At 42.5% G+C, this 16,559-nt stretch overlaps 1 protein-coding gene, 1 long non-coding RNA gene and 1 other non-coding gene across 3 annotated transcripts; 2 read left to right on the top strand and 1 right to left on the bottom strand.

Annotated features, from left to right (window-relative positions):
- The first annotated feature begins 129 nt into the window (after positions 1-129).
- trnae-cuc (transfer RNA glutamic acid (anticodon CUC)) lies at positions 130-201 on the top strand. The gene has a single exon. It is a non-coding gene; the product is annotated as a tRNA-Glu (tRNA).
- A 6,374-nt stretch (positions 202-6,575) lies between these two features.
- Positions 6,576-15,512, top strand: zpld1a (zona pellucida-like domain containing 1a). Its single transcript, XM_060057070.1, has 11 exons — positions 6,576-6,906; positions 7,321-7,434; positions 8,064-8,284; positions 9,244-9,425; positions 9,724-9,796; positions 10,261-10,358; positions 11,815-11,895; positions 12,195-12,366; positions 12,732-12,837; positions 14,069-14,098; positions 14,519-15,512. Exons 2-11 carry the CDS (start codon positions 7,329-7,331, stop codon positions 14,692-14,694), a joined length of 1,245 nt encoding a protein of 414 aa, XP_059913053.1. The 5' UTR covers positions 6,576-6,906; positions 7,321-7,328; the 3' UTR covers positions 14,695-15,512.
- LOC132461748 (uncharacterized) lies at positions 7,861-11,931 on the bottom strand. The gene is made up of 2 exons (XR_009526673.1): positions 11,736-11,931; positions 7,861-8,278 (listed from the first exon to the last, which is right to left on the bottom strand). It is a non-coding gene; the product is annotated as an uncharacterized LOC132461748 (long non-coding RNA).
- Positions 15,513-16,559: the final 1,047 nt, after the last annotated feature.

Raw genomic sequence — 16,559 nt, 5'->3', positions numbered from 1 at the left:
TCGACAAGTAAGGAACATCTCTAACGGCATGAACAGGCAACGACACTGAATAATACGTCACTACAAACGTTAATAGGAAGGATACCTAACCACCTTCAATTTGCGATTTGAAGCCAGAATACAGCAGCTTCCCTGGTGGTCTAGTGGTTAGGATTCGGCGCTCTCACCGCCGCGGCCCGGGTTCGATTCCCGGTCAGGGAACTCTCCTTTTGTGTAAGCAACTTGTGTGTTCTACTTCTTTCTTAATGTACTGTTCTAATATATATAGATACATTATATTCAAATATTTAAATGACTGAAATCTGACTATATAAATATTTGACCTATTATATGCTGTTTTAGGGAGCCCAGTAGCCTACAATATATTTGTATCGGTCAGAGTTCCCGGATTTGTTAAGGGATAGTTGATTTGCCAAGTACTTGCTTCATATTTTTATAATATTTATTTGAATTATAAATTGAATACATTTCAAGAATGCTGAAATTAAGATATAGGAAATAATCGCTTTTTCCCGCACCATCGTTTGACGGCACTGTGCTCACAATTTATAGAAGGAATTGTGCTGTCACCTAGTGGTCAGAAATGCAAGAATCATGTGAGTAGGCCTACACATTGAATTAATGAAATAAGGAAACAGCCTCAAGTGCTAAGTTATAGATCAAGAGATAGGGCCAAGATGCAGTCTGAACAGATGATCGTTCTGTCTCGCAATCTGATGTCTACTCTCCTGATGTCAGTGGTGAGTTGTTGATGGAGCCAGGGCAGCCAGCGTTCGTTGAGCGGCACCTTGGGCCCTCTTGTGATAATTTGCAAGCTGTAAGCCATCATAGAGATGGGGTGCATGGTTTGACAATTACTGGTTGTTCCAGTGGCACAGAGCCGTTTTCAGCACAATAGGCAAGTAGCGGTGCTTAATTGGATTGGAGCCGCCACCAGTAGCCAGTGCAGGGTGCATAGGAGTCGTGTTAGTGTGGGTGAATTTTGGTTGATAGTGAAGAACATCCGTTCTACCGCATTCTGGTTGAGCTGCAGAGGTAAAATGGCACAGGCAGGCGGACCAGCCAGAAGGGGGTGCAGTAGTCTAGATGCAAGATAACAATAGCCTGGAACAAAACCTGAGTGGCCTTTTGGGTAAGAGAGGGACGTATGCTCCTGATGTTGAGATGAATAAATCTGCATGAGTCGTAGCACTGTTGGCAGCGAAGGACACCCCGACAACCAGCGTCACACCCAGATTCCTGGCTAGACAGGTTCATATTTATCATAACACAAACCGTCCATAAATGATAAAAAAAAAAAAATTGATGGATTTATTCCCCAAGACAATTTACATCCGTGGTAACTTGTGGCTTACCATGCTAAGAAGACCGAAGAGTGTATGTTTTTGTGATCTTTGAGCCTGAGTCTGCATATGATTTCGGATACTTTTCGGTCTCCAATATTTGTGTGCAACTTGCTTTCAGTATTGTGTCTCTGTGATCTTGCAGCCCTCCAATGACATATTGCTTGATTCTTCCAAACATATTCTCTGCCCCTTCAGTAAGTGCAACAATCCCACCACGACAAAATGCATATCATCATACGTGTTCTGTATGACAACACTTTAGCATGCGAGAGAGAGCATTGCTATAAAAACTTGTGGTTTTCATTTTTTGGATATATTACTTAATTGTAACCGTCAACTTGTTTTATATATATTTTTTGTATTCAATTAAATTCAAATAAACCTCAATAAGAGCTCACAATAAAGCTACCAAGATGTGGAATGGATGTAGCATCCTGACTACGTACAGTGGCATCTTCATGGCACTACAACATTACAAGATATGTGCATAACAAGGTAGGAAGAGCTGTGTATGGAAAGTTGCCATGTTGTTGAGCTATGGTAGGACTGGGCTGCAGGTTTGGAGGGGGGCAATTCCCTATGTCATTCACAAATGCCAGAGCAAATAAAACATGAGGTCACAGATTAGTCTGGTTCCCACGCTAGATGTTTTCTGCATCCTAGTGAGTTTTTTCCCCCATCGACCTATTCCAGAGTCTCGGGGACAGAGAATACAATACGCCCTTTAGCTACTTATTAAAAGTAATTGGCTGATCTGATTGTAATTCCCAATGTAGGCTATTGAAACAGGATTGTTTAGCTGAATCTTGCTTTTCCAAAATAAAGTGTGAATAGAGAATTACACCTAAGCAATATGACTGGATTATTTTCCAAATGACATGTTTGGTTAAACAATGGTTAAGTAAACACAATAAACACAATCCCATCAATGTCAGGCTGTTGCCTGTTTGGTACAGGAGCCCCACGTTCCAATTACCAGCTTGTCAGAAGTGAGGAAACACGTTCTCTTTAATCAAACCAAGAAAACATTAATATACCAACAACGTTGCTGCCTGAAGTCAAGGTCAGCAACAGTTCAGCAATCTGTAATTATTTTCGGTGCTAAGGATATTAGAGTTCTTAGGTACTAAGATGATAATGTTTTATTAACCATTTTTTAATTAAACAATCATGTTTGGGTAATGCATTTGCATTGTAGTATCTTACATAGAATTGTAATACATTGTTGTCTCTAGTCAAACAAACATCCCTGAATTATGTTGTCCCATTTCATTCAACTGTTGTCTACACAGACACAGACAAACAGACAAAAATAAAGTAATATATGTAGATAAGATTCAAATCCCATTCTGAGGGAACAAATGAAGACCTTCAGTATCCATGAATTTAAAACCCATTTAACCATCCATGGAAACTCACAAAGGCTTGTCCAAGTAAAATTAAACAAATGCAGGCCACTTTTGTAGTTGTGTTAAAGTTAACAGTTAAAGTTAACTCTTTCAGTATTTTCTGCAGAAGAATTGACCAGGATCATTATTTTCAGGCAAAAGCAAGAATAGTATTTATACAGTATAACATCAGTTACTTAGATAATAAATGAACACACAACGACCCCCCTATGCCGGCCTATCCCTGATTTCCATTGACCCACAATGACCTACTGTATGCTCATTGACCTGCACAATAAGGATCAGAACATAGATAAGAGCTTTGTTCCGATGACACCAGCAGTTGCGAACGTACGCTGTCTTTGCGGATCGACAGTCACCTTTTCTCTCTTCTCCTTACCAGCAGCTGAGAACGAAGATGCGGGTGATTCACACAGGTGGGCTGCGAGCTGACGTAGGCCTCATCGCGCAGCATGATATAGAAAGCGATACAGTAAGCGATGAATGTGGTGATGGAACGAAAAAGATCAACACTTTCCATTCGGACACGAGGTTTCCTTGGTGGAATATAATACATCCTATTGGGGGAGAATGCGTTTATCACGTATATAATGGACTCCTGTCCTCTGGGACCGCCGGCTTATACACAGATACTCTCCGAGGGACCAGGCGAAAGGATGCAAAGAATCGGGAACCTTGTGTTATTTGTGCCAAGTGATGACATTTCACCAAACAAAAGCCCAGAGACGTGCCCTTTCATGTCTTCAAAGACGCAGAGCCGTTTGTGTGCCATTCAAAGATCCAAAAGATGGCCCAGCCTGACGGCATCCAGTCTAGATTGATTTCATCCCAGATAAAAGACGCTCAGAGCGTGTTTTAGGGCGAGAGAGTGTTCAGCAAGACTCTGGAGACACATCGTCACTTGAGGCATAATGTGATTTGTTGTTTTTCTGACCTTATCCGTGGATTTCAGTTCCCACTTATAGGACAACATATCATGCAATGCTTGATCTGATAAGATGTTTGCATTGTGTTTACGTTCCCTTTGTCAAGGTAGGAGGAACTCGAAGGGCCCCCGTAAATCTTACTTGATACACACAGCCTCATGAGATATGCAGCTGAGGGAAGAGATGGAGTAGAGATACAAAATAGGTATAGACTGTTCACAAAGCTACTTTGTCAAACTCAATGAATATTTAATAATTATAAAAACCTTAGAGGTACGAATACAGTGCCTCTTGAACAGCTATGTTTATGTAGTCCTATTATAAATTTAGATAGTAACAATATACTAATATCAAACGCCAGTGACAGCTTTTTTTCTTGCTGCTCTGTTGCATGGGCATGTTTCTACAGTAGCCCAGAACGGATAAACGGCTCTAGAGATGTCACGTTTTTATGTTTTTATAGACCCATAATTATCACTATCTGTAACATGTTTTGATCGTTCATCTCAATGGCAGTCGGTGCTAATAGCCAATCTTTACTTGCACTGTGGTATGTCAAAATAATACATACTAAAATATCTGGAGCTTCGCCTGGCCAGCAGTTATTTTGATGTCCCGAGAGAGGGTCAAGCTTTTCGGACACTTATAGTATTATGCCAGTGTGTGGCGCATTTCATACAACATCGCTCATTGTTAAACTCCTACACAGCGATGCTACCAAAAATGTAACACAAATGGGTTGTATCCATGGGAATAACACGGCCCCGCCTTCCTCGTACCCTTATCCCAAAAACATACAACCGTGATCTCTAGAGCAGTTTGTCCGGGGAGCCGTTTGTCTAACCCTTTTGGGCTACTGTAGATCAGGCCGTTCAACATGGCCCATATGGAAGAGGACCCGCTCCCTATGTAGATATAAAGAGCTTATTCTCAAGGAATGAGAAAACATTACCTGAGAATTTCTCATTTCATGGGATTATAAACTAATTAATTTTTTTTTTTTTGATAGTATATAAAATTTCTGTCTTGTCCGTTCTGCTTAAATCTACTACTTATTATAGAAGGAGGAGTAAAATAACCAAAACATAAACACTACTTCAGTCAGGAGGAGCGAATTACACTAAATCATTTCTGGGGAAAAGTCAAACAAAAAAAATACCATGAAATCATGAGAGACACACAACTGTACAGCAGTTCAGCAGGTGAGTGTTCAGATATGTTCCGGCCCTGCATTTCAGACTACAGCGTATTCATCTGAATGTCATCTGATGAAAAGGGGCTTTAGAACATCATTTGTTGTCCGTATAAGATGCTCTCAAACTGATAAGAGCCACCATCAACCCAGCCATTAGTCCTATATAAGGATGCCATTCTAGGAAAGACGAATGAAAGGATGAATCACTGGCGTAATTGAGGTCCTTGGGTAGCTACTTTAGATTGCAATCAGCCTGTGAGGAAACAATTTGCTCTGAGCCTTCTTGGGGACTGTGATCGTACTACACCTCCGATTAGAGATCCCTAAAAATATGAAATTGCCGTCTCCGGCGGATCCTATGTTAAATGTCGCTGCGGGACAGTTCAAAATGTCTTGAGTCGCTCGACTGCGACTCATTTGCAGTACGGATCCTTGCTGCGACTTTCAACTTGTTAGCCGTGCATCAGGCACGTCGTATGTGGGATCAAATGAATGGACCGATGGACCCTGCACTGCAACTACACATCTGGAGAGTTGAATGTATAGCTTAAATGATATTATTGAGATTGTGCCAAAAAAAACGACAAAAATAATGTGGACCTATTTAAAAATGCATAAAGGTAAGTGCAGATAATAGACTTATCTTTTTGACCTGACCACTGTAACTTGAACTACTTTAAGACCTAACAAATGCTGCCTCAGCACTATTGCAGCAGACAAAAGATACAGGTGGGGATGATAAAAACAATTCTGAACCTTCTTCTCAGTTAGATTGATTATATTTACACACACCTAAAAGTTATGTAATCCCAAAGAGTTTGAGGTATATGTGTTTCAAAGTCCAACTCTGAACAGTTGCAATTGATGTCAAAAGAAAAAACAAGTGATCCCATTGTATTGACCGTGTTGACCTAAATCCAGGAGGTTTGGACTGAGCCCTCGCTGCTGGGCTCTATCTCATGTTCCAGACCCAGCAGGCCGGCCCCGTTTGCCCTCAGACAGGTTTCAACCGGCTGCTCCTCAAAGCATAACCCCCACACGGCTGGACTTCCTATCGCTACACGTGGACCTGAGCTCTTGGACCCTCACGGATTCCTTTGATACGCTCCACTCTCCTCTCTGTTCCTTCTTTATTCCGGCCTTTTCCTCCTGCTGGGATTCTGTCGGGACACGGGGGTCAGCGGGGTTGTGGCTGTCAGTGGGGGTGGGGAGGCAGGTGTGAGCGGGGTTCAGGGGTAACGTCTAGCCAGGTCTGCTGCTGCGTTGACTGAGGATCACCCGACACGAGTGTGTGTGTGTGTGTGTGTGTGTGGGGGGGACACCACAGGGTAGTGTCCTACGCCACAGACTGGCCTCGGCGATTATGGGCTTTGCACCCGCAACCCTTCCTCCCCCCAAAAAACTCCCATCGAAGGGAGGGAGGGTGCACACGGAGGAAGGGAAGGGGGGAGGTGTATGTGTGTGTGTGTGTCGGGGGGGGGGGGGGGAGGGGGGTCCGCTCAGTCAGCAAGCCAGGAGCCAATGAAGCGATGAAAAGATAATTCCCCCCCCCTCTCCTCCACTCCCCACTCCCCCCCCCCCCCCCCCCCCCCCCCCCCCACACACACACACACACACCCCCGCTCGGAGCTACTGGACCTCATACGGCGTTAAACCATTTGTGCGCAGTGGACAGGGGCAGATTGGGCCCAAGAAGGATATGAGTGGGAAACTTCAAAAAGCTGCTCATGTTTCCCTGCCGCCGTGAAAGGGATTTGTATAAACACAATTCAACCTGTCGGCGGCCCTTCCCATGAGCGCCCAACAATCCAAAGCCCCCAAACCAAGACCCCCTCCACCGATACCCCCACCACCACTGGCATGTTGAAATAATGAACCTCTTATGTGTGGGGATCCCTCTTTTTACCGCCCCCCTCACCTGATCCTCAGTGCCGTTTTCTAGTCTTCGACCGGGGATGCTGGCCGTGCCATTCGACCACCGGTGGCAGTCCCAGACATATGGAGAACCGCTCAGCGGGGCAGGCTTCAGGGTGAGTTGCCGGGGAACGGGGAGCGAGGACGACACTGTCTACCCACATCCAGTCTCTCTCACACCACCTTCATTGGACCGGATGACGCGAGGCACGATGCGAGGCAGATATTTGTGATCAGATGAATGCATTTTATGATGAGGATGGGGGTGGGGATGCGGTCGGTGGCGATGGTTTGCTGGAGTTGTTTCCTTCACAGGGAATCCGTTTTTTATGTTAGGTCGTCCTTTGGTTATATTTCATGTTTGTATAGGTCGATGATATGTGAAGTAGAACAACCTTTTACCTCTCTTTTGGTGTTTATTTGAAAAGTTTAACGTTGTCTTTCAACTTCGATGTCGTAAATTGTCTAGACATATATTCACCTCGTCTGTGTTATACTTCTAAACAGCTTTTCTGCTTGTTGTCTTCCAGGTGCTGAAATGGAGCAAATATTGTTGATTCTATTACTGTTTATCAAGGTCTTGTCAGTTGGAAGTCAGTTCAATGGATACAACTGTGATGCCAACTTCCACAGTCGCTTTCCTGGTAAGAAATACCTATCTTAAGAAGCAGCCATCATAGATGACCATTTAAATAGCTTCATATGTAAGCTGCATATACTACTACCTATCTTAATAATGGGCTTATTCAACTTTTTACTTTTTGGACACAAATGCAAAGTTTTCACCTTCATTGTAAGTTGCTTTTCCTAAAAGTTTCATCTTTATAACACAATTAAATACAATTGATATCATGTCTCAACATTCATCATATTTACATTTTCGTAAATATGATGGATCTTTGACATGACATTTTAATGGAGTGTATTTCCATAGTTTGACACATTATACAAACTATTTATCACCATAACCAAAATCTGTCCAAACTGCTCCACATTTGCTTCTTGTAGTTAATATTCATAATGAAGATAATATATTACAAAGAAAAGGGCAACTTTTGGGTCTGATGCCAGTTTTTGTGTTTGTGTGTTTGTGTGTGTGTGTGTGTGTGTGTGTGTGTGTGTGTGTGTGTGTGTGTGTGTGTGTGTGTGTGTGTGTGTGTGTGTGTGTGTGTGTGTGTGTGTGTGTGTGTGTGCGTGTGTGTGCGTGTGTTTGCGTGCGTGCGTGCGTGCGTGTGTGCGTGCGTGTGTGTGTGTGTGTGTGGGTGTCCGGCAGCTGAGAGGGACATCAGTGTGTACTGCGGGGTACAGACCATCACGCTCAAGATCAACTTCTGCCCCGTCCTCTTCTCCGGCTACACTGACACGGACCTGGCCCTCAATGGTCGCCACGGCGACGCCCACTGCCGCGGCTTCATCAACAACAACACCTTCCCCACCGTAGTGCTCTTTAGCATCAGCCTGGCGACGCTGGAGTCCTGCGGCAACGCCCTGGTGGTAAGGAGAGAAGGCCGTGGTTCTTATCTCATAGAAACAGCAGTGTAGTATTCAGCTTTAAAGGGTGGGTTCCTCTGTCAATACTTACAGAGACAAAATGGGTGACAGTATTTTAAGGGTTTTCAGATTCAGCTACGCTAGATCTAAAATCCCTTAAAGGGATGTTTCGGTTTATAAAAGATCAAGATTTGCTTATCAAGATTATGTTCAACGTAACGTTAAAAGGTCTTCAGGGACTTTTACAGCCATGCAACATCAAACAGAATAATGAACTGAACATTAGTAGGCCTATTCCATGTGGCCTATTCCATCCACATAATGGATCAAATCTGAAATTCAAAATACTATGTTGATATTAACAGGATATACTGTGTTGCTTTGCCACTTCAGTACTGATGGTCAATCCTAGGTCAGTTCCTTTACTCCCATATTTTGTTCTTTGTTAACAAATGTTCTGCGGTTCACATTAAACCTTGAATCAGGTTATGGGTTGGTTGATTGGTAGGATTAATAAAAAATAGTAAGGCTATTGTCCACCGTACAGCATTTGGCAAATCCTGAAATTGTATATGATTAAAATAGGCAGGTAATACCATATTTTTTTCAAGCAGCACTGAGGCTACAAAAAATAGGTTTATCGTTGAATGGATGGAACCGGCGGCCTGTTATGGTGGCCCCTACTTTCCACCTGAAAGCCTTTTATTTCCCAGCACAGAGTGTGTTTGATTGCATTAGCTCTTTGTTCCCCCTCTGCTCCTATCATTTACAGTCATGAGTCGGGCAGGGTTCCCAAACTTTCTCTGGCATCAGAGGACAGACAGGGAGAGACGGGGGATTGGGGATTCGCACCGTGGCACAGCACATTTGTATTCCAGAATGGTACGATGCAATCCCCCCAGCAGTATTGCGGAGGGGGGGTAGATCTTTGAAAAGCTGAGTGTCATCTGGCTTCACCGCAGGTCTCCACAGGTCAGGGGCCCAACGCCTATGGGAACATGTCGCTTGTGCAGATCGGCAACGTCTCGGGTTACATCGATACGCCGGACCCCCCCACTATCGTCAGTTACCTGCCCGGCTTGCTTTACAAGTTCAGCTGCAGCTACCCTCTAGAGTACCTGGTCAACAACACTCAGCTGGCCTCGTGAGTTACACACAAACAACACGTTGCGTGTTTCAACTAAAATGCTCAATGTTACATTGTGCCTTTGGAAAAAAGGTATGCAAACAATCGTATGCTTGCTACAAATGTTTAACTCAAGATAATTGTGAGAGATGAAACATACGGGACAAAGAAAACGGGATTGCTGTGTAGATCAATGTTGACTGCACGGCAAATTCCTAACTATTTCAGCAAAAATTTTGACCGAAATGTCCTTGATTGGTGTTCCAGCTCTCAGTTGTCGGTCAGCTCAACAAAGCTCTGCTCTTTTGTCACAAAGGTCAGCCGCAGCCATCTCCGTGAAGGAAAGCAATGGTACCTTCATCAGCACCTTGAACCTGATGCTCTACAACGTAAGTTCCACACCACACTGACCTGTAGGTTTGGACCTAATCGTCGGTTGTTTTTATAATATTCTATTATTGTCAGGGTTTGAATGAAAATGTATTGCCGTATAAATAAAATGGCATTTATATAGGGCGTTTGAGGCGTTTGACGTTTTATTCATAGAATTCGTAATCCTTTTGTATACTTTCTAAAGCGGAGGACAAATTGCCTCTAATCCCTTAATGGCCGCAGTTTTAACCTGAATCATCCTGTATTCAGAGCTAACTGCAACCTCATTGGTCCGCTTGAGTCCATTCAACTGGTGGCCCCTGAACAAGACTCAATGGCGACTAGATAATCTATGTTGATGGAGTAGATATGCACCGATTTATCGTTGCACAGGGGCGAAAATGGGAGAGGAGAGACAGAAAGCGAGAGAGAGGGTAAAACCATTACAGCTGAATGAACCTTTACTGTTGTGGTCGTTCAGGACTCGACGTACGTTCAGCAGCTGTCCATCCCAATGGCGGGACTCACACTGAAGACACGTGTGTTTGCAGCTGTGAGAGCCTCTAACCTCGACAGAAGGTATTTCACAAACACTGGTCTACACTTTTCCATTTAATACAACTGAATTGAACAGGAGTTCAGAATAGGGTTCAATCTATTCTCACAAATGGCAGAAGACCTCAAATTTGGGTGAATGTAGCGTTTCACTTTCCATATTTGTTTCGACCAATCAAGTTGGTGGAGGAAGTAAACTGTAAGAAAAATGTCAATGGTTTCAAATCAACACCGTGTAGACAGGCCACTAAACTAATACAATGATGAGAATTCCTACTGAAAACTCAATTTACTCACAAATTAAGTTTTCTTTGGTACAATATCAACGTGAAGAAACAGGAATCAAGGTGTAACTCCGCCCCTTGCATTTTTGGCCCAGGCTCTGTGCCGTATCCCCCCAGAAGTTCTGCTTTAACATAGTAGGACTGCTTGATGAATGATTAGGTTGGACGCTCTCCTTTAATTATTATAGTATTTAATTTTTATAATCTTGTTTGCAAATGAGTTTTAACAAGTTAAATATTGGCAGGGAATATTGGTATTGACAGTCTCAGCCAATACAATTTCAGTATCTAATCTATTTGCCCTGGAAAAAACCCTTACATTGAACCCAAGTTCGAATCGACTCCCCCATCCTATCCCTTTTATGAAGACATAAAGTGAGTATAAGGCTTTCTGTGCAGTATCCCTGGCCCGAGAAATGTGTCTTTTATCTGTAATTATTGTGTATCTTAAATCCAGCATATAATAAAAAAAAAATACACTTGCTTTATACAGCGCCTTTCAATAATCCAAGGGGCTTTACAGTTATAAGGAGCACATATTACTCATTCCAGTCACACAATATCTCTTCATAACATAGATAACCACTCCCTATCGTGTGCGTTCTTCACACACGGTAAAATAATATGAAGTGGTAAGCCAACCCAATGGACTACCACACAATAGGATTATGATGACCTACTTTAAGGGCATCCTCATTTTTTATTACATGTAAAATAAACCCTGAGTCATTGTCTCAAATGTGTTGAGAATGGACATGAACTGTGATGAAGGAGCTATTAACGCAAACACTGGTTGCTAGGTGTGTTAATGGGGTCTCTGATTTTGTCTACCTGAGAACTGCACTGGGCCGGATTGCCTTGATAATGTTTCGTTATTTTCGACGGATACAGGCCACTTATGAAATAGCTTTTCTTATTTGTACGTAAGCATCATACAAACAAATATATATTAAACTCAAGAGTGGTTATGACTCTTTTTTATCACTTTGAGACCTAGTCACCGCATTTTTTGCGTTTTTTGGAAGCGATTCAATAATTGGCCAAATGACAGTTGTTCTTTTTGGGGTGGCTTCCAGAAGAAGGGTTTCAAGTGCTTTTTTCAATCTGGTTGTCTTACCTGTAGTTCAGCTCATGACGTGACTCAGGTCAAGAAGACCTTGACAGGTGGCTGTTGTGTGGCCCTTTCTCCTCAATAGATGGAATGTCCTGATGGACTACTGTTACACCACTCCCTCTGGGAACCCCAACGACGATCTCCGCTACGACCTCTTCTTCAGGTAACTGCAAACAAACATTCTCAGTCTATTTAACTCTATTGATCGTAATTAACTCAGAGGAACTTTAAATAAACTGAGTGAACTCAAAGGTAACACCAGCCATTGTCAGATAGGTTTGAACATTTGGAAGTTACAATATGTAGGGTTACACTGCTTGGCCGGTAGAAAGGGTTAAAGTTACATTTTGGACCCTTGTGTCGGGTTCTATTGCTTATTTCTAGAGGTTGCTCATGACTAGTGACCATTGACAGCTCATTTATTTTTCTGTCTCCTTCCTCCTTTCTTTCCTCCCACCTCAGCTGTGATAAGGACCCCCAGACCACGGTGTTTGAGAATGGGAAAAGCCAAATGGGACGCTTTGCCTTTGAGGTGTTCCGCTTTGTCAAGCACAAGAACCAGAAGATGTCAACCGTCTTCCTGCACTGCGTCACCAAGCTGTGCCGATCCGACGACTGCCCGATGCTAATGCCGGTGAGGCTAACAATGGCAGTGTGGGCTTATATGGCTCGCCACGACTGTCATGAAAGCATCACATTTCTGAATATGATGAATACAACCTTTGAGAGGCCGTTCAACTATTGAAGCAGTCAGAAAAATGTGTTTCTCTTGAAGATACTGAAATAAAATATGGAAGACTGGATACCTGCTCATGCCCTTTCAAAGAGCTATCACCTCATTTGAATACTGTTGCATTCAAATGTATACTCAAAAATACATGTGTTTTGAATGAGTAACATATTGGTCTTCTGTATCAGACCCATTTGTAACTGTATTGGTACATTATACATGATATGCATCATATCAGATAAATATAACATTATATCCTGAAATGACAGATTTGTGGAAGCAGAAGAAAGAGGGACCTCCTAGATGGGAAGGAGGCCCTTCCCTCAGCCTCTGGGAATGCAGTGATCACAGCCGGACCAATCATCACCCGCAGTGGTACTATAGAACATCTCCCTTTAGCTTTGCCAATAGTTCAGCGTTCCTTTCCGCCTCCTGATTCTACTTGCACTATCTCATTACATTTTTTTCCTATTTTCTTAGTTTTCATCTCTACATCTTGTGTGCACTCTTTCGCAAATGTCATGACTGTACCTCCCTCTGAGCGTGTTTTCCCCTCTGCATTTATGCCTTTATATGTACCCAGCCTGTGTCCACGTCCATCCTGTACACTTCTTCTCTTTTTTTGTCCCTGTCTGAGTGTACTATGTCCATATTGTCAGTGTTATCTGATCATGTGTGTGACTTTGATTTGACTATGTATGTACTTTCATTGACTATATGCAATTTATTTGTACAGTGTCCTTGGGTACCTTGAAAGGTGCTTTTAAAATAAAATGCATTATTATTATTATTATTATTATTATTATTATTATGAATAGCCACTTATACCTGTAGCCCAACTTCTCCAAAGAAACCGAAATTCATTCCTCAGTGCTCTTATAGCCAAAAACATTTAGCCAAGTATATTTACACACATTAAAAGGTTGAGTAAAATTGGCTTGGCCACTTGCAGTTTGGAACCAACTGAATCCCTCCCCCCCACACACACCCCACCCTCGCTTTCCAGTGACTACAGTGGCCTGTACTGTGTAAGGTGCCAGTAGGGGCCACCGAAATGACGTGATCGTCAACGAAAGCATAGATTAGCCAAGTGTCAAGGTGTTCTTTGATGGATTCATGAATTGTTTATATTTAAACAGAAATTAAAAACAATAGCTCATCGCTAACAGGTGCGGGTTATTTCACGTTGAATGTGATTGTTCATTATGGGTATCCCACATCAATGAAATAATTACAAGTCATGAAACTGCAAATTCTTCATATGCCGATAATCTGAAATTTGTTTTATTCATACCAAGGTCGATTTTTAACCGCTTGTTCGCCTGCGAATGAGAGCATGAAACACAGATAAATATTGAACAATTCCTCAAATGTTGTTCCACACAGTCGAGTACAGCGATGTGAAGGTTTGGAGAATTGTCTAACAAAGCTATTTTTCAGGTGTCTAAGATAGCCGAGTGTACACGCCTCTCCCCTGACAGCCCATGGGTGTGGTGGTGACTCCTATACTGTTATACAATCCACTGGTCCTTGGCTTGCATCGCATAACAAACCAGTAACTAAGTGTCTGTGTTGATCTTTTAATGGTATTTTCTTTGTTTCACAGATGAAACGCCCACCAACAACTCACAACTGGGTAAGACATTCGGTTGAGAGTTCCCTTTACTATATTCATCAATAGGTTATAGGACAAAGTAGTTCAAATTCTATTAACTTACAAATATATGAATTACCATGTTTCATCCAAAGTGAATGACACATGATTTTCTGTTCACATGCGTTGCATCAATGAACAGGTAGGGGTTAGGACATCTCAGTGAGGGCCTACAGGTAGAGTCCAGAGACATCGGGGTTTGAGCATAGAACCTTTCGCCTATGAGTGGGTGACACGCAAGCCACTATACTATTCTGTGCCCCATATCCAGCTCTTTCACAGATTACAAACAAATAGCATGTGTAGAATATAAAGCAAAGCACTAGTGTGAGATGGATAGACGGGCATCAATACTAACATGACGTTATAATGAACGTAACCCCCCCCCCCCCCCCCCACCAGGCCAGCCGTCACCCCCTGCGTTCCGGATTAACGCGGTGACCAGCGCCCTCCTCTCGGGCGTGGTCATCCTCGGCGTGGTGAGCGTGTGCTTCTTCGTACTGTCGCTCACCCTCCTCAGGGGCAAGAGCGTTCCCGCCGGCATCGTGTCGGGGGCTCGAAACCCTGCGTTCAACTGAGCAAGCGCCTTAATCGAGACCCCGCAATCCAAACACACCGGAGCTACAGGGGTACACTGTTCATCCAATATGGCCTCAGTCACTGCTTCATCATGTTGTGGTTTAAAGGGTGGTTTTTAATATTGATTTAGATTAAATAATAACTGTTTAGGACTGTAGAAGACGTCCACATGTGCATTGTACTGTGTACCTATTTTTTGTCGTTTTACCAGCACTGTGACCAATCCAACTGTTTTTCTGCATGGGTATAAGCACTGTACAGGTTTACCTAACTTAAGTCAATACCTCAGCTCAACAGCTTTCACTTGCAGGGTATCGGATCTATATTTACTTATTATACGTAGGGATTGGTGTAACTAACATAACCATAACAAAGGGGCCACACAACGGAAGGACATTACAGTAGGTGTACAGTTTCTCCCTTGATGGTTTGATAACGCATGATGGATAAAGTGCCTAAGGTATGGATTTCACGTGACGGAAAATGAAAACACGTATGTGCTTGAGGTGCTTCTTAGAGTTCACTTTTTAAACCATATTAATATAATGATTAAAATGAGTCTTTAATTTATTTCTTGAAAATAATTAGGAAGGTATTGTGATGATTAATCTATTAATACAAAGATGTTGTAGCTACATTTTAGCTTGAGACAATTGTACTATGTGCCGATGTCCTACCTTAGTAGACCAATGACACTCTTCTATATCTGTATTATACAATGTTGAGGGACTTTGCTTTCTGACATGTTGTACAAAGCATTTGCAAACGTTTAAATTTGTACTTAAGTTAAGACTAAGTTTGCCCAGTCGCACAATAACTTGAAAGGACCTTCCTTCCTTCCGTCCTTGCATCAGGATATTATTTTTCAACATTAGCATGGGAAAGGGTTTGAGCAATCAAACCTGACCTTCATTTTCTGAAACCTCCTATTAATGTTTGCTTGGACACATTCACATTCTGGTGGTTGTTTTGTGTGTTTTCAATATAGCAAGTTAAATAAAAAGAAAATTGGTAAGACCAGGGCCTAGAATGATGTGGATTCCTTCTGTTGTGCTTCCTGATTTTCTTGAGTAATCCTTCCTTGGTTCAACTGGATCATAAAGCCAACCAGACTTCCATCTAGCAAATGTTGAAGTATTTAAGATTGCGATTGCCGTCTCTCATATTTACAAGACATGTGCTGTTATGGATAAAGCACCCGTTTTCGGAGAATGATTGAAAAACCAAGAAAACCATAACGCTTTCTCTGAGCCTTTCTGTTGCCCATGAAAAACAAACAGGATAAATCCTGTTTAAACTCCAAAATAAAACGAGAGAATAGGTTGTGAGTCAATATGACCCGATAACGACCCGATAATGAGCATTCACTGGTACAGTGCCCCTGATTGGAAGGAAAAGTGGCTGTCAGCAAAAAAAGATGGACGTTTGTTTTTGGTGTGGCAAATGCAACATTTTAAGGTTGTTACTGAAATAATATGCGTTTAGATCACAACGTTCAATGCAACGTTTAATATTGTTTTCATTGTGATTGATATTGAGGCTGCTAACTTCCCCCTGAAACCAGTCAACTTTCATGTTGTTTGAATAAATGCCTTTGGGTTGTGAAGACATCTGGGCTTTTATGTTATGCGTATGTAACGGGTGATGTTCTTTCAATAAAAACATAGAATTTTGAGTGATCCAGAGTCCAGGTAGGACGTTTAATCTTCTTCTTTGTGACAGACAAGGCCCAAGTCCATAACAGCCGCCGTCGCACAATGACATAGCCGGAGGTGCAGTTGGATTCTCTTGGCACCGCAGTTGTATTTTCCTAAGTTCTTAAGAATCCTCCTTCACAACTTTCCTTGACCTCATGATGTTATCG

The sequence above is a fragment of the Gadus macrocephalus genome, chromosome 7, assembly GCF_031168955.1.
Source record: "Gadus macrocephalus chromosome 7, ASM3116895v1".
In the NCBI taxonomy this organism is placed as follows: Eukaryota; Metazoa; Chordata; class Actinopteri; order Gadiformes; family Gadidae; genus Gadus; species Gadus macrocephalus.
Note: the sequence above shows the minus strand (reverse complement) of the source record. Positions and strands in the feature narration are given on the sequence as shown.

Coding starts and splice junctions, on each gene's coding strand:
- zpld1a (XM_060057070.1), top strand. CDS start 7,329: ATGGAGCAAATATTGTTGATTCTATTACTGTTTATCAAGGTCTTGTCA. Junction 7,435..8,063: donor CTTCCACAGTCGCTTTCCTG/GTAAGAAATACC, acceptor GGTGTCCGGCAG/CTGAGAGGGACATCAGTGTG. Junction 9,797..10,260: donor TGAACCTGATGCTCTACAAC/GTAAGTTCCACA, acceptor GTGGTCGTTCAG/GACTCGACGTACGTTCAGCA.